Source organism: Pongo pygmaeus, chromosome X (assembly GCF_028885625.2).
Source record: "Pongo pygmaeus isolate AG05252 chromosome X, NHGRI_mPonPyg2-v2.0_pri, whole genome shotgun sequence".
Taxonomy (NCBI): domain Eukaryota; kingdom Metazoa; phylum Chordata; class Mammalia; order Primates; family Hominidae; genus Pongo; species Pongo pygmaeus.
This window is the reverse complement of record NC_072396.2, coordinates 159,316,032-159,339,434: the sequence shown is the minus strand read 5'-3', so window position 1 is coordinate 159,339,434 and position 23,403 is coordinate 159,316,032. Positions and strand designations below refer to the sequence as shown.

Here is a 23,403-nt window from a genome sequence, read left to right as displayed (position 1 = left end):
GACCGCCCCTGGTCCTGCGTGGACTCCCGCCCCAGCCCCCGCCGCCGGCTCCTGTGGACCCTGGAGGCTGAATTCCCCAGCCCCTCGCGCTGCCTCGACGTTAACCCGAACCAAGGCTGGGCCCCTGGTCCCTCTAATTCCTCCTGTTGACCCCAACGCTGGTCCCCTTGCTGCCCTAGTTCCCCCGCATTAAGCCGAAAACTGGCACCCGTCTCCCTGCTTCACTTAGAATCCCATCCAAGGCTGGCCCCTGGTCCCCTCTGCCCTCTCCTTTCAAGCCAGAGGCCAGCACCCCAGCTCCCTCTGCTTCCTCCACGTTGACACCCGCCCCCCACCACACTCCCCCTGCATTGAGCACTGAGGGCTGCAGTCTTGGTGCCAGCATTAACTCACTGGGTAGCCTTAAGCTTTAAGTCAATTTGGCCCCAGCGTGCTCTGGGTGAGGAATTCCCTGATGAAGAATGCCACCTTTTACAGTCCAGAGTGAAGCTAAGCCAGAGCCCCAACCCAGGCAGCCAAAGCCCTGCCAGGTACCCAGCTTTTGGGAGATAACCGTCGAGATCCAGAGAGTCAGGTTTCAACCGTTTTATTGGGAGGTTTTGTTTTCTGTGAAATACACTAGAGGGTGGGGAAGGGGACACATTCACTTTGCAAGATAAGGGTTTCCCACCACTAAAGGAAAGGCATGGGGCAGGGCACACTGGGGTTTGGGTCCATTTTCCCACCTCCTTCTGCTTTGCTCACTTTTCTTTTCTCTCAGCAAGTACCACAGAACACAAAACACAACAGACAAGAAACAAAACAGCAAATCAACCTCCAACGGGGCCACGCCCAAGCCTTCCCCACTCCCCCAGGCTGGGCAAGGGCTGGGAGGGGATGGGGCAGCTCACTCTACAGCCCTCAGGCCACACGGGAAGGCTGCAGGCTCAGAAAGGGTGGGTAGAAGTTAATAAATTAGAATAAATTAGGGGGGAGGAATGCAACTTTGTGCTGGGAGGGCCCCTTCTCTCCAACACGCAAGAGTTGGTGGGGGGAGGTGGGGGCATCTCCAAAGGCCACTACAGTGGGGGTAAGAGCGGTGGGGGCAGAAGTCACCTTTTCCTCCACATCTTCCCAAACAGAGCAGAAGAATTAGGGGTGGGGGGAAGAGACACACGCAAGGAGAGGAACCCTCTTTTCCTAGGATAAGGAAGGGCCAAGAAAGAGGATGCTATCCAACCCCCCATCCTCCCAAACCATCGCTAGGGTTAAGGATTTGGTCAGTGGATCAATGAGGTGGGTGATGGGAACGTGGTGGGGGAAGCAGAGGATGCTGGAGCCCTCGAGAACAGACACAGGCTGGGGCAGCAGGGGCTGGGGGCGGCCACAATCACTGCTCAGCTTCTCCAAAAACGTCGTTCTGTTTGCGCTTCATGTTCTCAAAGTCAAAGGCCGTGCCAGCCATGCGTTTGTAGATGTCTTTGATGTCGTTGCAGGTTGTCTCAAAGTGTGTGGTGGCATCGTAGGAGCAGGAACAGAACACCTGGAAACAGCCAGAGCCCAGTGCCCAGGGTGAGTCAGGCAGGTGCCCTGGGCGGGCAGCCAGGAGCCAGGGCTGGGACAAGCTGCTTACCTGGCTCTCACAACCATCATCAATAGGCTCATACAAGTCACTGATAGCCACAAACCTGAGGGGCAGACAGAGGGGAGGGGACAGGCCTCACAACGGGCCATGCCCTTCCTGGTCCCCAAGCCCAGCTGCTGGGCTCCCTCCCTCTCCCCCTTGGGCTCAGCCCAGTCCCTCACTTCTGGTCAATGGGCTCCAACAGCTCCAGAGCTGGCTCCACCTCCTTTTCAGGGTCCGTGGTCTCCACAGTAGTGCTGGCAATAGCTATGTACTTGCCCTGGGCCGCCACGTTGTGTGCATAGGAGATCATGCACACGTAGATGTCTGGCCACAGGAAGAGCTCCGTCAACTCAGGCCAGAGGCACTGGCCATACGCACAGAGGGGTTCCGGTGGCTGGACACAAGTCTGGCCCGACTGCCCCTCCCCTGCCCCGCAGAGCAGGTAGCATCCAAGCCGCCACCCTCCCAGAGGGGAAGAGTCCAGGCCACCCAGACCCTAGGGGTCCAAGTTGTGGTGGCTACAATGTGGGTCAAATTTTTTCCACAGAGAGGTAAGGCAGGGAGCTCCGACACTGATGGGGAGAAGAAGAGTAACCCCAAAGAGAACACCCTAGAGGAAGCTGTACCAGCGCCCAGCCTACCTGACTTCCTGTTGACCTGGTTCTGGGGGATGATTATTTGGCAGGAGTTGGCGTCGTTGGTGTTCTTGATGGGGTGGCTAAGGATACAGATGATGCGGATAACCTGGCCAGCCTTCCGCACACGGTCCGGGATGTAGCTGGGGTCACAGATCAGCTGCTTGCAGCGGGCCACCTGAGAAGGCACCAGAAGTCCTCGCCCCTGTCACATCCCTCCCTTAGGTAGACGTGGGGCTGCGCTCACAGCAAGGGCAGGCAGCTCTGGCAGACAAGGCGCTCCTCCAAGCCATCACTACTGCCCTTCCTGAATGCGTGGCCCTACCCTGAGCTGCAGGAGGAGCTGCAGGCCCGCCCCCGCCGCCACCCCGCCCCCCAGAGGCACTGTGATCAAAAACACTTGCTGCACCACAGACATGGCATGTGGCCTCTGAAAGAGACCTCTCACCCACAGTCATAACTCTGAAGACTTCTAGACCCCCAGTTCCCAGCTCCAAGACCCTCGGGGCTGTGCAGCAGGAGACTCGGCAGCACAGAGAGAAGGTGACCAAGCCCCACCTCAACCATGGGACTGCACTGCACGGGAAATGCTCACCTCTCCCTCAGACTTCACGCCCACCACCTTGCCGTTCTCCATGATGATGTCATCCACAGGTTTGTTCAGCATATATGTTCCCCCATAGATGGCACTCAATCTGTGGTGAGAGCAGCTCTGGTGAAGGCCCCTCCCAGGAGAAACAGGGACCAATTCCACTGCACCCTTCCTCCACCAAGGTGCAAAGAAGGCTGCCCCAGGCAAGCAGCAGGCAGGAGACGCCAGGATTCATCCAAGCTCTGTCACTGCTGTGAACTCTGGCCCCATCTCAGCGGGCTCTTTCCTCTCTGGAGCTTCTGCTCAGAATACACTGCCAAGGGCCAGCGGGAGGGGGCATGAGGGAGCAGTGCTCCGCACCAAGACAGCCTGAGGGACCAGAATGGACTCTCTGGAGATAGGTCAGCTCCCAGCTAAGCCCTGACTCAAGGTTCCGGGACCCTGGGCCCAGTCCTGGTGCTGCCGGGAACTGAGCAAGTCACATTTGTGGAGACTTGGCTTTTCAAGTGTGGAGACTTCTGTACTTCAGTGCACTGGTGTTGTGCCCTCATCACCCAAGGATGGGGTGAAGTAAATGAAGACCACGAATTGGAAAGGAGGAAATACTACCAGGGAAATGCTCAAGGGGGCCATCTCCACTCCTGGCCCTAGTCCTACTCAGCTATGCCAACTGAAAAAACCCACGTCCTCACCTTGCAAAACCCTGGGGCAGCTCGCCCAAGCCGTAGAGCGGGTATAAATATGGGCTCTTGCCATACCGGGCCAGGGACTCACTGTACAACTTGATGCGGTTGATGGTCTCAAGACAGGGCTGGTCCAGGTAACTGGGGGACAGGGGTTAGGGAAGATGCTCCAATAGCAGCACCCCTGATTTACCCCCACCCAGGTACCAGGCCAGTCTTCCCACCACCCTGAATGGCCTGGGGAAGATGAGGATCAAATGCAAGGGGGAAATGGAAAGGGTGATAGGTGAGCCTGTGGCTGAGTACAAGAGACATGCGGGGCAGGGGGACGGCAGGCAGGTGTGGGAAGGGCGGGGGCGGGCCAGGCAAGGAGGCTGCCACCACCCAGCTTCCCCTCACTCATCAGTGCGGTAGAGCGCCAGGGCATGGCCAGTGAAATCGATGACATCCTGGCCCAGATCAAACTTCCGGTAGACGTCACGCATGCTGGTAGTCTGGGGGTCAACGCCCTCAAAGGTCTTGGGGTCATTCTCATCGAAGTTTGCCACAAACACCAGGAACTTGCGGAAGCGCCGTTTCTCAAACATGCCCATCAGATCTAAGGAAGGCAGCGGGAGGAGGTTCTGCACCAACGCAGCACAAAACTTTCCATCCCAGCAGGGCAGGCACCCCCACTCACAGCCCAGCTGTCCTGTGACCTTAGGTTAACCTCTCCACCCTTTTTGGCCTCAGTTTCCCCATCTAGATGAAGAGGGGATTGGCCTGGATGGGCTCTAAGGGCCTGGATGGCTCAAACACTTGGCGATGTCTCGAGGATTCAGTGGAGGCCCTGCCAAAGGCTCAAGTTTTTGTTTTTTTTTTGAGATGGAGTCTCGCTCTATCACTCGGGCTGGAGTGCAGTGGTGCGATCTCGGCTCACCACAACCTCCGCCTCCCAGGTTCAAACCATTCTCTTGCCTCAGCCTCCCGAGTAGCTGGGATTACAGGTGCATGCCACCACACCCAGCTGATTTTTCGTATTGTGAGATGAGACGGGGTTTCACCATGTTGGCCAGGCTGGTCTTGAACTCCTGACCTCGTGATCCACCCGCCTAGGCCTCCCAAAGTGCTGCGATTACAGGCGTGAGCCACTGTGCCTGGCCAGGCTCAAGTCTTTCAAAAGGAGCCCCGTTCCCCTCCATGTCACATCCCTGCTGTGTGAGGACCTCCCTCCTGGCAGCCAGCCGTGCGGCATGATATGGGGCAGAGGGAATACAGAGTGAAGGGCCTCTCTGGTCCTTCACGGGAAATGTGACTTTGGACAAGGGGGTGCCTTATTCTGGACAGCCACCCATCCCAAAGACAGTTGGCTTCCCTGCCACCCCATGATTTCTCTGGCTCAGGGGGCCCACACTCACTGGAAGCCAAGGCCTCAGTCTCAGTGGACGGCACTTTGTAGATCTTGCCCCCCTTGTAGACAAAGCTGCCCTCCACCACCTTGAAGTCCAGGTAGCGAGTCACCTCTGTATACAGTAGCATCTTTACCAGCTGTCCTATGGGGGTGCACAAGAGCAACATCAGCATGGCTCTCTCCAGAGGCTCTAGCTGGTCTGGCTGTGCCTCCTCTGGAGCCTGACCGTCCTCGGGTCTTCCCTATCACCCCCGACCTGCAATACCTCCTTCCTGTCTCTCACCGTTAGCCATGAGGAATTTGGGAATCAGGTCAACGTTCCAGTCTCGGCCTCGGCCCATCGACTCAGGGGGCCCCTCCAGCAACTGAAAACGCTTATACAGCTGTAAGCAGAAGGGAGAAAGACACCTCAGGGACCACTTCCTCCTGCTCCAGGCACCTGGGGAGCTACTTCCACCCTGTGCCGCTATGTGGGAGGTTAACAGGGATAGACTTGGGCCTGGGCAGCCTCACCTCCTCTAGGGGTGTGATGGAGGAGCTCTCGCCCCCGTAGTAGGGGTTCCGGTCCATGTGCAGCACCTTCTTCCCGTTCACAGACATGATGCCCGACAGGATGCATTCCTGGGGGAGGGTGACACCATCCGCTGCACTCCCACCTGCCTCCGCTCCTACCAGCAGACCTGATTTGTTCCCCACCCAAACCTGCCTCAGTGGACAGCTCCTTCCACCCACCATCCCCACTGGCTAGTTGCCTCGCCTAAAATTGGGGTGATGGCTTCATCCAACCACACTCTCCATTGCAACCTTGCTGGGCAAAGGAGTCCCGTCCCCCTCACAAGGCGGACAGTGAAATAACGGAGGCTTTGAGGGAGGCAGGGCATCCAGCAGACACAGGATGGCCTTCCAGTACCAACACGCCGAGAGGCATCTACCTACGCAGAGCCGCACAAAAAGGCCGATAAAACACAATGAGGCACAGAGGGGACCCAGCTGGACTGCGAAGGACACTCGAAAGGGAGGCAAAGAAAGGATTAGCACAGTCATTGAAATTGTAGGCCCCACCCTGGACTGCTCTTTCTTCAAATAGCAGGAGCCCCTGCCGCTGAGGAGGGGCATCTGGGCCTGGACCGAGGGAGAAGAGTCTCTGAGGGGAGTGGGCCAACGGGGTTTTCGGGGAAAGGGGGAAGATAAACACCCTCACCAGTCACTGTCACTAGCCCAAGGACAAAGGCTGCAGATGCTACTCAGCCTGAGGTCTCCATGGGCAACCGAGGTGGGGTTGCGGGAATGTGCTTACTGCCCCCACTGCTGTTCCTTCTGGAACATTCCCTGGATCCCCTGGCCCCAAAAGACGATGAGGAGGCGGACTGAGGGCCCACTCTGGCGAGGCCCCCTGACCCCAGGTCCTTGTACTTCATCCCCACCGGGATTAGCTCAAGATGGGAAGGGACGCTGAGAAGCAACGCTAGGCGGGCGACGAGTGCGGGCGACGGGGTGGATGCCGTGACGGGTGGGGGCGATGGGTGGGCGGGGTCGGGGGCATCGGGCCGAGTGGGGGTGCGTTTTCCGGTCCAGTGGGCAGGGGTAGGGAAAATGGGAGGGCGCCGGGGGTCGGACCCGGGTAGCCCAGGAGGCGGCCAGGAAGGGGGCCTCTTCGGGGAGATGGGGTCACGGCAACGAGCAGAGGCGACGTCGCGGGGGGAGCAGCGGGGTGGGCACGGCGTCGGCTTTTCGGGGAGCGGAGCGCAGATGGCAGTGACCGGAGGATGGGCCGGCGGCCGCACCATCGCGGGGGATGGCGAGGGCACGACGCGGGGCCAAGGGCGCCCGGGGCCACACTTACGGTGAGGCCGGTCCCCAGCACGATCACATCGTATTCCTCGTCCATGGTCAGGCCTCGGTGCCAGCGCCCGCTCGGCTCCTCCTCCTCCTTCACCGCAGCAGTCGCCGCCGCCACCGCCGCCGCCGCCACCGCACTGGACCAAAGATGGCGGCGCGTCGGCCGCCGCCCGACCCCTCCGCCGCGTCAAAGAGTCCCGCCTGTTCCCGCGCCCCGCAGCACCCGGCAGGGGCCACCGCCTCCCCGGCTCGCCTCCCAGGAGGGCTGCCAGGGCCCGGGCCACAGCACCAGCGCGGCTCCGCGGGCGACGCTGCTCGCCGAGAGTCTAAAGAGGCGCGGGGCGGGGCGGGCGGGGCGGGGCGGGCGGAGCGGGCGGGGCGGGCCGGCGGCCGGTGCTGCGGCCCGGGAAGGATCCGTGCGCGGGAGCCGCGCGCGCCCCGCCCCACCCGCCGCGCCCCGCCCCTCCCCGCCCCGCGCGCGCCCGCCCGCCTCCCCTACCCCCACCCGCCCCGGGAGTCTCGGCGCGGCCCCGCGGCCGGACGCGCGCCGCTGCGGCAGCCGGGGGCGGCCCCCTCACGACGCGAAGGCTGCCATTGTCACGACGGCCTCCTGAGACGCCGAAGCGCACCGGGACTCGGCCCGACCGCCCTTCCCTACCCTAAGCGGTTAGGGCCCAGCTTGCTAAAGCCCCTCCCGGTCTCCGCGGATGCCTCTTCGCCTCCCCCTCGCCGGGCTCCATCCTCCCGCATCCCTCCGGCGAGCACGCGCCTAAAGCCCAGCGCAGAAATGAGCGACAAGAGGCCCAACGCATGGCGATCCGCGTTTATTTTATTAGGAAGGAAACAACCGAACACCCCATGCTCCTGCCAGGCACTCCCGGTGGGAACATGCCAGACAGCCGGCGATCGCACCCAGCCCACCTGTCGTGGAGGTCCCTTCCTTCTCAGGCCACAGAAATAAACCCCAGTGTACTGCTTATTGTTAGCACATCACCAGAAAACGATAACGACAGCCAAGCAGGACAGACAGTTAAGTAGTACTTCCACACCCCCAAACTCAGGGAGCCCTATAACCTTAAGGAGGGAGCATTTGCTACACAAAAGCACTATCCACAGCCAGGGATGATGTAGACACAAGAGTAAATAAGGAGAAAGGAGACCCTAGAATTCGTGTCCCTTACGCCTCACAGCGACGAAGCCTGGGAAGCTGGTTGGTCTAGCATCTACACAGAATATGTACACCTTGTTGGGAGAGATGGGGGCAGCCCAAGAAAGCTCCTCAGCGGGCTGAAGAGGGAGCAAGATGGGCTGAGGGGAGCTTGGGGTTCATGCTGCGGTAGGAAGAGGGAAGCTCTTCAGTCCAGTGTGCTGCAGGGTGGGACCCTCAACCCCCTACTGGCACAGGGTCACACAATCTGGGTCAAAGAAATAGTGGGGCCCTTGTGGTCATCAAAGCGATCCATGGTCTTGAGGCTGAGGATCATGTGCAGGCCGTAGGTGAAGATGAAGAGCATGAACAGGGAGGTGAGCAGCCCCATCCAGATGCCGGGGGAGAAGAAGCTGGCACAGTCGCTGGCGTAGGAGAACTGCTCCCCCATTACGTTGAAAGCCTGGATCTGGCAGACACACAGACACGGGTCAGAAAGGACCGTTTGGAGGCCCAGCAAGAACTGGGACAGGGTCAGCGCAGGGACAGGACTCTCAACTACATGCCCAAGCCCAAGCCTCTCTTTGTCTCTCAGCCACTAGCCTGGGCTCCCCCACCTGCACCTGGGCCACCCCTGCTCCATACCTGGAAGTCCTGAAGCATCATCTGCCAGGAGGAGGGCTGCGTGCGGGCCACGAGGAGACTGCCCTTCTTGCTCAGGCTGCTGACATACTCGCAGTGGAAGGAGTAGATGCTGGGCCCTGTGACCTGGGAAGCATTGAAGTAGGCGACGGAGCCATTGCTGTGGACTTCGAGGCGCTCCATGGTAAACCAGTGCCGGGCAGACACTGGGTAGAGGCGGTTGGCCAGAATGAACCTGGGGAAGGTGGCAGGGATGTCAGGTGAGCTGGGGAGGCTGAGGCCACACCAGCCCACCCATACCTCAACCACCCCCAGGACTCACTTGAATGTCACTGTGGTACCAAAGAGTCGTTCATAGGTCAGTGAGAGCCTGTGGGGCCAGAGAAAGAGGCGCACTGTGAGGCTCTGGGAGGGCCTTTGGCATCTTAGAGGAACAAGTTCCTCAGCTCTGCTCCTGCCTAAGCTGCCTTGGGTCCTTGCAGCCACCTGAAGAAGCAGTGCCCCCACTTGACAGATAGGAAAACTGAGGATCCAGTCACATTGCAATCCCAGAACAGAGCTGAAAGCCAGGACCCAGGTCCCCGTTGCCACCAGCATGGGGGTCCTTCCTCTGGTTCCCCTGAGCTCACTGCCCCTCCTTTTACTCCCTCTTAGGGTCACTAAGTAAGGTGCCTGGGCTGGGCTTTGGGGGCGAGAGCAAACAGAAGGGCATGGTTGCCCCATAAATGGCTCAGGTAGCTGGCCTGGTATTTGCCCACACAAAGTCCCAGAGGTTTTGCTCAAGGGGGAGGTGACAGGTTCCCAGGTAACCTTGAGGTGTTAACCAAGGTCCCAACCAAAGACTCGCAAGCATGGGGAGGCAGAAGTCTGGGCAACTCCTCTTCCAACAGCACCCCATGCTATGACACCTCCTACATCCTCACGCTGCCGAGACCCCAACCAGACCATGGCCATCCCCACCCCAACACACAGACCTGACCCTGGCTCCCTGCCCCACCTGCGACCCACAGTGGTGGGAAGGTCACCTGTGGTGGCACAGTCCTCCCCAGCCTAGTGCCCTTGCCTGGCAAAGGAGTCATTCCAGAAGGAGCCAGTCAGGTTGAGCTCCTGCACCCCAAAGGTGAGGGGAGTCAGGTCCTCCCACTGGTCCTTGTACGCCACAGAGAAGTTTTGGGCCCAGAACAGGATCCGGGGAGCGGTGTCATTGTAACTCACAGGAGGATGGATCACAGGTGATACTGGCTGTTTTTGTAGCAGCTGGCGACCTTGCCCTCCAGCCACCACGGCTACATCACGGGCCACCTGCAGAAACACCCAACCAGCCTTCTTTCAGCAGCCCTGGGAGAGTGTCACGCTCCAACCCAACTGTCGTGCCCTGCTTCCTCTCCCAACAGGACACCCTGTCCACTATCTCAAAGTCCCACGAGCCAGAGGAGGCCTTTCCTCCAGGAAGCCTTCCCTGATGCCCCCTAAACCCTGATGACATTCCTAGTTCCTCAAACTTAGGGTCATTTAGACTTAGTGTCCAAGTCTGCCACCCACAAGCCTCACAGGACGAGATGGAAAGCTGCCCCTGGAATGGGGAGGCAGGACTTGAGTGCTCATCCTAGCCCTCCCCCCAGAGTCAGCCCAGGGACAAGCCACTCCAAATAGTCATACCACAGGGGTTCTGTGCCTGATGCTTCCCCTATGCTGGGCCTCCTGAGCAGCCTGCCTGTGGCATACACTCCCCACCTCCAAGCAGACTCACCACACTGCCTCTCCCTGCACGCCCCAGAGCCCCTGCTGGAAGGGCACATACCCTGGAAGGGCGGACCGCTGTGAGGGCCGCTGTGTATGGGACATCTTCGGACTTGAGTGTGCTCAGGACCTGCCCGATGACCTCATCTGAGGGTCAACAAGGAGAGTAGAGACTCAGGTCACCAGGCACCCTGCGTAAAGAAACACTCCCCACTGTCTGCTTTAGAAACCTTCTAGAACATCTGAAAGTGGTGTTTTTACTTTCCACTGAGGATCCTAAGGAGCAGCTATTTCTCATCCCACTCCCATTCCCAGCCTCCCCCAGAGACAACTGTGGCTTCAGTCATCGATTCCCTAATGCCAAACCCCACCTATGTGACACAAGAAAATACATATCAATACAGAAAACTCCACATCCACCCATGAAAGGTTCACGACTGCCTTTCCATGGGGAGTGACTGTCCTTTATTGCAAATAGATAAGTCCCCAGAATTGTTTTTCCAAATGTCTGCAGTCTTATTAAACCCATAACTCTAGGATTCACGCTGCCTGCACAGAAACTGGCTCCACAGCCTCCAGCACAGAGGGTCCCCCCCTCTGCCAAGTGGGGTCTGGCTGGACAGGGTCTTCTGCCAGGTGGTCCCTGGCTGGTCCTGGGAGCCAGCATTTCCCTGCTCCACTGCCAGCTGCCCCGAGAAGCAGGCGGGCCACCCTGGGAGTGATGAGGCCGAGGAACTGCAGGCCAGCTCTCTCTGTGGTCCCCACCCAAGGGCTAGATGAGGACGTGCATCCTTCCTGATTCTACTCACCGTTGCCTGTGAGGACTTCCCTGGGTGCCATCAGACCAGAGCTATGGAAGACAAACAGCGCCAGAGTCCTCAGGTGGCCTAGACCTGCACTGCCCACTACCCTTCCCCGACCCCAGCTTCTCCTCCCCACTAGCCCCACGCACCAAGCCTGCACACTCTTACCTCAGTGCCCCCTCCTGGAAGCCCATCCCACCCCGAGGCTTCTCAGTCACACTCAAGTCCTGGCTACCTGCTCTGTGACAAGGGCCTGGCTAGGTGAGAAGGCTCCCCACCCACAGGACTCACATCTGCCTCATCTCTGGAGGCCCAACTCAGTGGTAGGCACCAACTCCTGAGTCACAGAAGAGGCCCTCCCCTCCTCTTCTGGCCACACAGGGCACCTTCTGGAAGGGCTGTGAGGGGGTGGGGAGTACTGGCATCTTTAGCCAAACGGTGCCACCACATGCCATAGCTCAGGGCCTTGCTGCTCTCTGGGCCCCGAGGCTGGTGGCTGGGCCATGTAGGCAGTACCTGGCTGTGTAGGGCAGGCGAATGAGCAGCAGAGCGGGGAGGCTGGCGTTGAGCTTCAGCTCCCGCAGGGTGGCCAGGTCCACATGCAAGGGGCTGGCCCCGAGCTTCTCCTGCAGGTAAGTGGTCAGAGTGCTGACTGCATACCAGTCGACGGCAGGAAGCACCAGTGAGGAAGGGGCCAGGTCCAGGGCATTCTGGGGACAGGGGAGAGGCAAAAGGTGAGTTAGCCAGGGGCCAGTGGGCCTGGGCCAGCCCCCCACACCTCTCTGGCAGCTCTCCTCTGGCAAGCCATACCCATAAAGGCTCACCAAGAAAATGGCCTACACCCCAGCCCCTGACATTCAGGCCCCAGGCCTTTCTACCCCAAAGCCAGCGTCTCTGCTCCCCTAAGAGTATGAGGTGGCTTTTGTTGTTGTTGTTTTTTGGGGGGTGGTTGACCCAGAAGAGACTCAGACCCAAGTAACCCTGATATGAGGTAAGAGTACAGTTCTTATGCTGGGAGAAGCACAGAATGTCCCCCATGGCCCCTGGCTGGGAGAGGACTCTTACCTCTAGGTTAGAAAAGGCGCTGTCCTGCTTGTTTCCAAACACACCGCCATATGCTGTGAAATCCTCAATGCTCAGCTAATAGGGAAATAGGGGAGACATCTGAGGAGGTTTGGCAAGGAATGGGGGCCAAGGCAGGGGACAGCCACCTTCCCCATGCATTCTCAAGGCCAGCAAAGTCTCACTGACAGTCAGGTTCAGTATGGTGGAGCGAACTGTGTGTTGGTGCGGGTGGGGTGGGAGACTCACCTCTTCCCTCCAGCACTCTCAGGGCAGGGTGAGAAGACATGAAAGGCAGTCATGGGGTGGGGAGATCTGCAGGCAGCTGACTTGTGGTAACTCAGGAGTAGGAGTCAGCTGCCTTGCCCGCCCTACAGACAAGAGGAACTGGGGAGGGAACAGGGAAGCTGCGGGGAGGGGGTGGGGCAGCCAACAGCATTTGAGGCAGGCCTCCCAGCCAGAGAAAAGGAGAGTCGGCTATGTCCAGTCTGGACAGGACCCTCACCCCACCTGCTTTTGGCGGAAGGGGAGAGAGTGAGGATCTCAGAACACGCTGGAGGAAGCATTGAAGTCTTTTGAGCTCTTAGGACCACAGTGGCCCTGACCCCATCCCTTTTCCTCTACAACCTACAGATGTCCTTTGTCCTTTTGCTCCTACCCTCCACTCCAATCCCCAGCTTCCTCTTGCCCTTCCCAGTTAGGCCCTGAGGAGATTTTAATCAGCTTCCCTAACCTGTTTGGTATACACACTCGCCCAGCCTCCCCTCCCTTGTGGGCAGGACCTTGCTGCTGTTTGGCCACCTGGGCTCTCAGTCGGAAAGCCCAGGAACTGCTGGTGGGTCCTGTGGGCTTTCTTTAACTGAGAAATCACACCACTCCCTGCTCCACATTACCCAAGGCTTTCTTATACATTTAGAACTGCAACTGACCTTCCCCTCCTGGCCTACAAGGTCCTACTTCATCGCCACCTGAAAACCATCTCCTACATCTCCTGTCCCTTTCTCTCACTCACTGTGCTCCAGCCACACCAGCTCTTCCTTGAGCTGGCCAAGAGCACACCTCGCCCAGGACCCTCGCATTTGCTGTTCCAGGAATGTCCTTCCCCAAACGGCTCCCTCCCTCCATTAAGATCTCTGCTCAGATATCACCTCCTCAGTGAGGCCTGGCCTGACCACCCTTATCTAAAACAGCATCCCAGTCACTCTGTCCCCTTAGCCTGCTTCCTTCCCTAAAGACTGTAACACTGACACCGTATCCTATACCAACTTAGTATTTACTGGCCACCCTCACAAGAAGGTCAGCTTCCTGAGGGTGGGGGCTTAGGTTCTTCTGCTCACTGCCATATCCCCAACACTTCACAATACCTGGCACATAGTAGGCTTTCCATATTGGGCAAATGAATGAATGGGTGAATTCCCTAAGACTGGGGGATCCTGGCTAGATGTTTTATGTGGATTATAAGAATTCCCCCTTGCAGGCTGGGCACAGTGGCTCACGCCTGTAATCCCAGCAGTTTGGGAGGCTGAGGCGGGTGGATCACGAGGTCAGGAGTTCAAGACCAGCCTGGCCAACATGGTGAAACCCCATCTCTACTAAAAATACAAAAAAATACAAAAATTAGCTGGGTGTAGTGGCGGGCGCCCTGTAATCCTAGCTACTCGAGAGGCTGAGGCAGAGAACTGCTTGAACCCGGGAGGCGGAGGGTGCAGTGAGCTGAACTGACATTGCACCAGTGCATTCCAGCCTGGGCAACAGAGCGAGACTCCATCTCAAAAAAAAAAAAAGAATTCCCCCTCACAGCCCTCTGACGTAGGTGGTGTCTTCATTTTACAGATGTAGAAACTGTCATTCACAAAGATTATTTCATGCCTCCAATGGCTGGTTACATGGTAGAACTAGGACTCAGTTCCTATCTGACTATATTATTTACCATCTCCTGAAAAGACTTCAGGCCACCACCATCTGCCCACACAGCAACCAAGGGAGACTACAAGGGCAATCAATGAGCCATACAGGTCACCAACAAGGGAGGGCCTAGCAGAGACTTGCTATCTTAGAGTCATCTCACGGTCTCCACGCCTGCTTTGGGGGCAAAGATCCCGGATGGGAAGGAAAACAGCATGCGGGTTATGAGCTCCAATTGGGAGGGAGGATTGGCAGACTCAGGCTGGAACCAAAGTGGTATCTATCAACTGTAGTGAAACATTGTATCTTGACAAACCTTACTTTCCTTGGCAGTGAAACCAAGATAATGACGTCAGTGTAGCAAGTGCCTACAAAGCACTAAACAGGTGATCATTTTCCAATTATCATTATTATGATCATCACAGCTAGAATTACAACTGTGCCACCCATTAGCTGTATGAGCTTGGGCAAGTCACTTAACCTCCAGCCTCAGTCTTCTCATCTATAAACAAACAGGGACGATAATCCCCACACACCATATTGGACTAAGTCAGATATCCAAAGTGCTTGGTACTCAGTAGGTACCTGGCCTCTGACCCGTCGCTTCCTCCAATCAAGTTGGTGCCATTTCCGAGGTTGTTGCCATGCTCACTGAAGCGTTTACTACAGGACTTCCCATGAGACGACCCACACCTCCCTACAGTTGGGACAAGGTCACTGAAGCTTCCCTTGGGGAATGGGCGTCAGTGTCATGGGGGGAGAGGGCCTGGCTGCCTCCCGATGACTGGGGGAGAGTGGGCTGGGGCGGGCGCACCTTGTCCTGCAGGAACAGCAGCACATTCCGGGGACCCAGCTCCAGGGCGGGATCTAAGTAGGTAGAGAGCTGCAAGTCGCTGGTGATGTGGCCTTCATGAGTGTCGGCCGCAGGAGCCCACAAGTCCCTGGCAGGGGAGAGAAGAGGTGCTGTCAGACGGGGGCGCATGTGGACTGGAGCTCTGTCACCGGCAGATTCGCTGCGAGCCCCTAAGCAAGGAACAGTCCACCTCCGGGCCTCACCACCCCTCGCCTAGGACAGCGCCGGAGTCGGGCGAGGGCGCCTCAGCCGCCACAGCGCATCCCACCCCGGCCCGCTCACCGGTCACTCGACCACAGCACCAGCGGGACCTGCTGCTCCGCCACTGCCGCCGCCGCCGCCGCCGCCACCACCGCCGCCGCCAAGGACAAAAACACCGGCAGCCACGGCATCCGCCAGAGCGCCTGGGCGCACCGCGGCCCCATCCGCACTCGAGCCGTCGCCGTGGCCGCCATCATAGCCTCAGCCTCCACTGCCTCAGCGGCCTCGACAGCCGCGGATCAGGTGACCGTTGCCCCCGCCCGAGCCCCGCCTCGAACCTCCATTGGCCCAAGCGCGGGCCGGCCGGCAGGGCCGCAGGTAATTGGACCAAGTGCATGCCACTCGCGGCCACTCCTTCTCACTGGTTGGCTGTACGTGTCTCCAGGCTCTCACGCTCCGAGTGGGAAAGGGGATGGGGCCCAGCTAGACTGACTAAGACAAGACCAGAGAGACAGGGAGGCTTCACGGAACCCTACACCCACCCGACGCGTTCGCCCGTCCGTTTTTATTTTTATTTTTGTTTTTGTTGTTGTTGTTCTCTTCTTTTGTCTTTTTTTTTCTTTAGAGACGGGGTCTCACTATGTTGCCCAGGCTGGTCTCGAGTCCCCAGGCTCAAGCGATCCTCCCGCCTCAGCCTCCGGAAAAGTGGGACTACAGGCGCGCATCGCCGCACCCGGCCAATCCCTGTTTTAATCCTTTTCCTTAAAATTGCAAAAGTGGTGTCTTTTTCCTGCAGATGGACCCTCCCTGATACAGGTGAGAGGAGACTGTAATCACTTAGAATAAGGAGTGAAGCAGGCTCAGGATAGCATCTAGGGGAACACCCAGCACTTACCTTGGGCGGGAGGAGAAGGGTCCAGACAAGAGATCGGACAAGGAGCAATCAAAGAGGAAGGAGAAAACCCAGAGCGAAGCGTGGCTTCAAAGACACCCTAACGGGCCGGGCGCTGTGGCTCACGCCTGTAATCCCAGCACTTTTGGAGCCCGAGGCGGGCGAATCATGAGGTCAAGAGATCGAGACCATCCTGGCCAACATGGTGAAACCCCATCTCTACTGAAAATACAAAAATTAGCTGGGCATGGTGGCGCACGCCTGTAATCCCAGTTACACGGGAGGCTGAGGCAGGAGAATCACTTGAACCCAGGAGGCAGAGGTTGCAGTGAGCCGAGATCGCGCCACTGCACTCCATCCTGGGCGACAGAGTGACAGTCCATCCCCAAAAAAAAATAAAAAAAAAAGATTGTAGTCATGATTGTCACATGTGATTCAGACTAGGACTAGGATAGTGGCAGTTGAGCTGGAGAGAGGAAGTGGGTCTGACAATACAGTCAAAGAAGATTGTAGCTCTTGGGTCTCTCTGAGTTGGGGACTGGGAGATGAGGTCACTTGGGGGCTCATTGAGTTTCGGGTGCTTAGGGAAACCCCCAAGTGGCCATTTCCAGGCCTTAACTAGCTGAGGAGAGAGGTTTTCACTGGAGCTTCGTTGTATCCAGGAGAATCCAGCAAACTTAAAAAGGAAAGCATGTGTATTATGTTTCTGTTACTTACATAGTTTCAAGGCAAAGACTTCTTCTGGAATGCGGAAGGCAATCTTGCTTCCATCGTTAGGGAAGAAACTCACCTGTGGCTGCTTTTATTCTTCCCTGCATTGCCAGGGGTCCCTGGAGTGATGGCCCTTGAGGATTCCTGAAGCACCTGCTATGGGCCAGGCACCTGGACTCTGCCCCGGAAGTTGACAGTCTAGTCTAGAGGACATGCAGGACAGCAGGTCATGATACAGGGTCATGAATGTTCCAAAGGTTGAGACATCGGACTGGGAGGGATGTAAGGAGAGGGGCACCAATGAAGCTGCTCCCACCAGGAGGTGATATCTAAACAACCAATCACCAAATGTTGACAGCACCAATGAGCACCTTCTGTCTGGGGACTTCATCTTTACGGTAAAAGCATTTTGTTCATTGAAATCCTGGCCGGGCCTGGTGGCTCACGCCTGTAATCTCAACACTGGGAGGCTGAGGCGGGCGGATAACCTGAGGTCAAGAGTTCGAGACCAGCCTCGCAAATATGGCAAAACCCCGTCTCTACTAAAAATACAAAAATTAGCTGGGCGTGGTGGCAGGCGCCTGTAGTCCCAGCTACTCGGGAGGCTGAGACAGGACAATTGCTTGAACCTGGGAGGCGGAGGTTGCAGTGAGCCGAGATGGTGCCATTGCACTCCAGCCTGAGCAACAAGAGCAAAACTCCATCTCAAACAAAAAAAAAAAGGCCGGGCGCTTTGGCTCACGCCTGTAATCCCAGCACTTTGGGAGGCCGAGGCAGGTGGATCACGAGGTCAGGCGATTGAGACCAGCCTGGCCAACATGGTGAAACACCGCCTCTACTAAAAAGACAAAAAATTAGCCGGGTGTGGTGGCGGGCGCCTGTGATCCCAGCTACTTGGGAGGCTGAGGCAGGAGAATCGTTTGAACCCAGGAGGCGGAGGTTGCAGTGAGCCAAGATCACACCACTGCACTCCACCCTGGGCGACAGAGTAAGACTCCGTCTCAAAATAAATAAATAAATAGAAAGAACCTCAGACCAACCCCCCACCCCGGACTTCACAGTTAGTGAAGAGCACTGCCAGTTCCTTAGCAGGAACCTGTGTCCCCCAAACCCCATTTTCCTGCGTCCCCTGAGAAGCAATTGCTATCCTGCATTGGTACCAGATGGCATTGTTCTTTTTTTTTTTTTTTTTTTTTTTTGAGATGGAGTTTCGCTCTGTCACCCAGGCTGGAGTGCAGTGGCACCATCTCAGCTCAGTGCAACATCCACCCCCCAGGTTCAAGCGATACTCCTGCCTCAGCCTCCCGAGTAGCTGAGACTACAGGCACCCACCACCACGCCATTGTTCTTTTTTTTTTTTTGAGATGGAGTTTCGCTCTGTCACCCAGGCTGGAGTGCAGTGGCACAATCTCAGCTCAGTGCAACATCCACCCCCTGGGTTCAAGCGATTCTCCTGCCTCGGCCTCCCGAGTAGCTGGGACTACAGGCACCCACGACCACGCCCGGCTAATTTTTGTATTTTTAGTAGAGATGGGGATTCACCATGTTGGTCAGGCTGGTGTCAAACTCCTGACCTTGTGATCTGCCCACCTTGGCTTCCCAAAGTGCTGGGATTATGGCATGAGCCACCGTGCCCGGCCCAGATGGCATCGTTCTGCCTGTAGTCCTCTGCAGCCTGTTTGTTCACCAGCAGTTGATGGAGGTTGCTGTTTGCTTACCCATTGTACCATAGCTTCATGTTCCAGCACATGTGCCCACCGCAGCTGCTAGGCTCATTCCCCTGTTGCTGGACACTGGGTGATTCCCCTTGTTTGCCGTGGTGCAGAATGCAAGAAGTCTCGGATACGGTGGTAGACTGCATCATTGTTCACAAGTACTCAATCGCCCCTTTCTCTTTAAGAGTAGTCCTAGTCCGTAGCCAGCTGGAGACTGGAACTGGAAGTAGCTATGACTCAGGGATCAGGAGACCATCATGGCCGCTGTGGGGGGTCTTTCCACACCGTGAAGTGAGTGACTGAAACCCCCAAGCCCTTGCACCTCCTACTCCCTCGACCTTTTAAAAAAGCACTTCTGGCCAGGCGCGGTGGCTCACGCCTGTAATCCCAGCACTTTGGGAGGCCGAGGCAGGTGGATCATGAGGTCAGGAGATCAGGACCATCCTGGCTAACACGGTGAAACCCCGTCTCTACTAAAAATATGAAAAATTAGCCAGGTGTGGTGGCGGGCGCCTGTAGTCCCAGCTACTTGGGAGGCTGAGGCAGGAGAATGGCGTGAACCCGGGAGACAGAGCTTGCAGTGAGCCAAGATCGTGCCACTGCACTCCAGCCTGGGCGATAGAGCAAGACTCTGTCTCAAAAAAAAAAAAAAAAAAAAAAAAAAAGCACTTCTGAACCCAAAAAAGAAAAGTAGGCCAGGCGCATTGGCTCACGCCTGTAATCCCAGCACTTTGGGAGGCCAAGGCGGGCAGATCACCTGAGGGCAGGAGTTCCAGACCATCCTGGCCAACATGGTGAAACCCCGTCTCTATTAAAAATACAAAATAATTATCCTGGCATGGTGGCATGCGCCTGTAATCCCAGCTACTTGGGAGGCTGAGGCAGGAGAGTCGCTTGAACCCAGGAGGCAGAGGTTGCAGTGAGCAGAGATCGTGCCATTGTACTCCAGCCTGGGTGACAGAGCGAAACTCTGTCTCAAAAAACAAACAAACAAACACAAAATAAAGATGTACAGTGTAATGCTTATCAAAGCAGACAGTCCCATGGCATCACCCAGGTCAAGAATTTGAATATCATTGCCCCGAAAGCCCCTCTCATACCCTTACTATCACTTCCCAATGTGACCATGAACTTGATTCTTATGCTAATCACTTTGGTCTTTATAGTTTGACCAGTTAAGCATGCATTCCTAAAAATGATGGGATGTGTTTTGGCTGTTTTGAGGCTTTAAATAAAGGAAATTATTCAGTATAATATTTTTCCCTCCTCCAGTCTTTTTTTTTTTTTTTGGAGACAGAGTTTGGCTCTTGTTGCCCAGGCTGGAGTGCAATGGCGCCATCTCGGCTCACTGCAACCTTCAGATTCAAGCAATTCTCCTGCCTCAGCCTCCCGAGTAGCTGGGATTACAGGCATGTGCCACCACGCCCGGCTAATTTTTTGTATTTAGTAGAGACGGGATTTCACCATGTTGGTCAGGCCGGTCTTGAACTCCTAACCTCAGGTGACCCACCCACCTCGGCCTCCCAAAGTGCTGAGATTATAGGTGTGAGTCACCACACTCAGTCCTCTCCTCCACTCTGAAGGGAAGTATTATTTTGTGTCTAGATTCTTTGCTCAACATTGGCAGATTAATTCAAGTGGCTGCATGTAACAATGTTACTGCATAGTATTCCACTGGATAAATATGTCACCATTGATTGTGTCCTTCAACTGTTGACATTTGGTTGGTTTCCCATTTGGGCTGTTATGGCTAATGCTGCTGTGAACAATTATGTATACGTCTTTCTTTATCTTTTTCTTTTTCTTTTTTTTTTTGAGACAGAGTCTCGCTCTGTCGCCCAGGCTGGAGTGCAGTGGCGCGATCTCGGCTCACTGCAAGCTCCGCCTCCCAGGTTCACGCCATTCTCCTGCCTCAGCCTCCTGAGTAGCTGGGATTACAGGTGCCCACCCCCACGCCTGGCTAATTTTTTGTATTTTTAGTAGAGACGGAGTTTCACTGTGTTAGCCAGGATGGTCTCCATCTCCTGACCTCAAGATCTGCCCGCCTCGGCCTGAGTGCTTGGATTACAGGCGTGAGCCACTGCGCCCGGCCAATGTATATGTCTTTTGTTAAACATAGATGTTCATTTCAATAGGTATATAACTAGGTGGGGAATTGCTAGGTCATAGAGTATATGCACTGGGTTGAGTAGTGTCCCCATAACAGTCATTGCAGACAGAATCAAGTTAAGGTGAGGTTATACTGGATAAGGGTGACCTCTAGTTCAATGCGTGGTGTTTTTAAAGGAAGAGAAAAGGAGACAGATACAGGGAGGAGAGCACCGCATGAAGCTGAAGGCAGAGATTGGAATGACACCTCTGCAAGCCAAAGAACACGGAGCATTGCTGGGAACCACCGGAAGAGGCCAGAAGAGAGGCCTGGAGCTGACTCTCCCTCACAGCCCCAGAAGGAACCCACCCTGGTGCCACCTTGATTTCAGACTTCTGGCCTTCAGAACTGGGAGAGAATAAATTTCTGTTGCTTTAAACTTCCTAGTCTCTGGCACTTTGTTACTGCAGCCACAGGAAACCCATACAGTGCACGCTCTGCCTTTTGTGTTTCCTTTTCTGTGAAATGCCTGTTTTTTGTTTTTTGTTTTTTTTTGATACGGAATTTCGCTCTTGTTGTCCAGGCTGGAGTGCAATGGCAGAATCTTGGCTCACCGAAGCCTCTGCTTCCCGGCTTCCAGTGATTCTCCCGCCTCAGCCTCCTGAGTAGCTGGGATTACAGGCACCCACCAACATGCCCAGCTAATTTTTTTTTTTTTTTTTTGTAGAGATGGGGGTTTCACCATGTTGTCCAGGCTGGTCTCAAACTCCTGGCCTCAGGTGATCCACCTGCCTTGGCCTCCCAAAGTGCTGGGATTACAGGTGTGAGCCACCACGCCCGGCCTTAACCACTTTTAACTGTACAGTTCAGTGGCATTAAGTACATTCACATTGTTGTACAGCCATCACCACCATCCATCTTCAGAACTCTTTTCATCTTCCCAAACTAAAGCTCTGTCCCCATTATACAATTTCCCATTCCCCCATCCTCCCAGGCCCTGGCAACCAACCTTCTACTTTTTGACTCTGGATCTGAAGCCGGTAAGTACATCATATAAATGGAATCATATAATATGCAGCCTTTTGTTTCTGGCTTATTGCAGTTAACATAATGTTTCTTGAAAATCCTTTGAGAGTATCCATTTGATAGCATGTGTCAAAATATTCCTTTTTCTTTCTTTTATTTTTAATCTTTTTTTTTTTTTTTTTTTTTGAGATGGAGCCTCGCTCGCTCTGTTGCCCAGGCTGGAGTGCAGTGGCACGATCTCGGCTCACTGCAAGCTCCACCTCCTGGGTTCACGCCATTCTCCTGCCTCAGCCTCCAGCTGGGACTACAGGTGTCTGCCACCACGCCTGGCTAATTTTTTTTTTTTTTTTTTTGTATTTTTAGTAGAGACAGGGTTTCACTGTGTTAGCCAGGACGGTCTCGATCTCCTGACCTTGTGATCTGCCTGCCTCGGCCTCCCAAAGTGCTGGATTACAGGCGTGAGCCACTGTGCCTGGCATGTTTTTTGTTTGTTTGTTTGTTTGTTTGTTTTTGAGACGAAGTCTCCCTCTATCGCCCAGGCTGGAGTCCAGTGGCACGATCTCAGCTCATTGCAACCTCTGCCTCTTGGGTTCAAGTGATTCTCCTGCCTCAGCCTCCTGAGTAGCTGGGATTACAGGCGTGCGCCATCACGCCGGCTAATTTTTTGGGGTTTTTTTGTTTGTTTTTGAGATGGAGTCTCATTCTGTCGACCAGGCTGGAGTGCAGTGGTGTGATCTTGGCTCACTGCAAGCTCCACCTCCCGGGTTCACGCCATTCTCCTGCCTCAGCCTCCAGAGTAGCTGGGACTACAGGCACCCGCCACGCCTGGCTAATTTTTTTGTATTTTTAGTAGAGACAGGGTTTCACCATGTTAGCCGGGATGGTCTCGATCTCCTGACCTCGTGATCCGCCTGCCTCCGCCTCCCAAAGTGCTTGGATTACAGGCGTGAGCCACCATGCCCAGCCTTTTTTTTTTTTTTTTTTGAGACGGAGTTTCGCTGTTGTTTCCCAGGCTGGAGTGCAATGGCACGATCTCGGCTCACCGCAACCTCCGCCTCCCAGGTTCAAGCGATTCTTCTGCCTCAGCCTTCCCAAGTAGCTGGGATTACAGGCATGCGCTACCACGCCCGGCTAATTTTGTATTTTTAGTAGAGACGGGGTTTCTCCATGTTGGTCAGGCTGGTCTGAAACTCCCGACCTCAGGTGATCTGCCCACCTTGGCCTCCTAAAGTGTTGGGATTACCAGTGTGAGCCACTGCGACTGGCCTAATTTTTGTGTTTTAGTAGAGATGGGGTTTCACCATGTTGGCCAGGTTGGTCTCGAACTCCTGACTTCAAATGATCCGCCCACCTTGGCTTCCTAAAGTGTTGGGATTACAGGCGTGAGCCATGGTGCCCAGCTGCTTTTATCTATATTTAATTACAAGTGTTTGTTTTTTCCCAGGTAATTTTTTCCCTTTTTGGTCATTTTTTTAAAAAACCTTTTATTTTGAAATAATTAGGCACCAACACTGCCGAAAGACCTGGTGGTCTGAATCTTCTCTTGTTGCTGGCTCATCTTCGGTGGTTCTATCTTTTCTTTCTTTCCACGTTTCCGTTATAGTATTTTTAATACTGTCTCTACACCACCACCCTGGATTTGCCTTTGCTCCCACCCAGGACCCCCAGCTCCATCTGGGCAACCCCAATCCCACCTCCTGATCGCAGCGTGCACTGCTCATGGCTGGCTACTTGCCGGGCTCTTCAGAGCTCCTCTCCCACCTATGATGCAGCCCAGGTAGGATCCAATTGATTCTCCACACTTGGGGCTCTCTGAAGTGTGGCCCCAATCCACCTGGTTAGCTTTGGGTTTTGAAGCAAGTTCATTAGCCT

At 55.7% G+C, this 23,403-nt stretch overlaps 2 protein-coding genes and 1 long non-coding RNA gene across 3 annotated transcripts; 1 reads left to right on the top strand and 2 right to left on the bottom strand.

Annotated features, from left to right (window-relative positions):
• Window positions 1-570: 570 nt before the first annotated feature.
• Window positions 571-7,093, bottom strand: GDI1 (GDP dissociation inhibitor 1). The gene is made up of 11 exons (XM_054471646.2): window positions 6,750-7,093; window positions 5,420-5,527; window positions 5,190-5,289; window positions 4,914-5,048; window positions 3,916-4,114; window positions 3,526-3,657; window positions 2,837-2,936; window positions 2,248-2,419; window positions 1,786-1,930; window positions 1,613-1,667; window positions 571-1,522 (listed from the first exon to the last, which is right to left on the bottom strand). Exons 1-11 carry the CDS (start codon window positions 6,792-6,794, stop codon window positions 1,370-1,372), a joined length of 1,344 nt encoding a protein of 447 aa, XP_054327621.1. The 5' UTR covers window positions 6,795-7,093; the 3' UTR covers window positions 571-1,369.
• A 460-nt stretch (window positions 7,094-7,553) lies between these two features.
• ATP6AP1 (ATPase H+ transporting accessory protein 1) lies at window positions 7,554-15,560 on the bottom strand. The gene is made up of 10 exons (XM_054470870.2): window positions 15,180-15,560; window positions 14,859-14,985; window positions 12,143-12,217; window positions 11,594-11,787; window positions 11,084-11,124; window positions 10,336-10,421; window positions 9,598-9,836; window positions 8,857-8,904; window positions 8,538-8,769; window positions 7,554-8,361 (listed from the first exon to the last, which is right to left on the bottom strand). The coding sequence occupies exons 1-10, from the start codon at window positions 15,353-15,355 to the stop codon at window positions 8,152-8,154; spliced, it is 1,428 nt and encodes a 475-aa protein (XP_054326845.1). The 5' UTR covers window positions 15,356-15,560; the 3' UTR covers window positions 7,554-8,151.
• Window positions 15,561-15,568: 8 nt separating this feature from the next.
• LOC129023944 (uncharacterized) lies at window positions 15,569-20,948 on the top strand. Its single transcript, XR_008496981.1, has 2 exons — window positions 15,569-15,914; window positions 20,703-20,948. It is a non-coding gene; the product is annotated as an uncharacterized LOC129023944 (long non-coding RNA).
• The last annotated feature ends 2,455 nt before the right edge of the window (window positions 20,949-23,403 follow it).

What these genes read in the sequence shown, in the direction of transcription:
- GDI1 (XM_054471646.2), bottom strand. Translation starts at nt 6,794, where the DNA reads ATGGACGAGGAATACGATGTGATCGTGCTGGGGACCGGCCTCACC. An exon ending in TGCTGGGGACCGGCCTCACC is followed by an intron (nt 5,528 to 6,749) that starts GTAAGTGTGGCC and finishes ACCCTCCCCCAG; the next exon opens with GAATGCATCCTGTCGGGCAT. An exon ending in ATGATGGTTGTGAGAGCCAG is followed by an intron (nt 1,523 to 1,612) that starts GTAAGCAGCTTG and finishes GGCTGTTTCCAG; the next exon opens with GTGTTCTGTTCCTGCTCCTA.
- ATP6AP1 (XM_054470870.2), bottom strand. Translation starts at nt 15,355, where the DNA reads ATGATGGCGGCCACGGCGACGGCTCGAGTGCGGATGGGGCCGCGGTGC. An exon ending in CAGCGGTCCGCCCTTCCAGG is followed by an intron (nt 9,837 to 10,335) that starts GTATGTGCCCTT and finishes GTGTTTCTGCAG; the next exon opens with GTGGCCCGTGATGTAGCCGT. An exon ending in TGATGCTTCAGGACTTCCAG is followed by an intron (nt 8,362 to 8,537) that starts GTATGGAGCAGG and finishes TGTGTCTGCCAG; the next exon opens with ATCCAGGCTTTCAACGTAAT.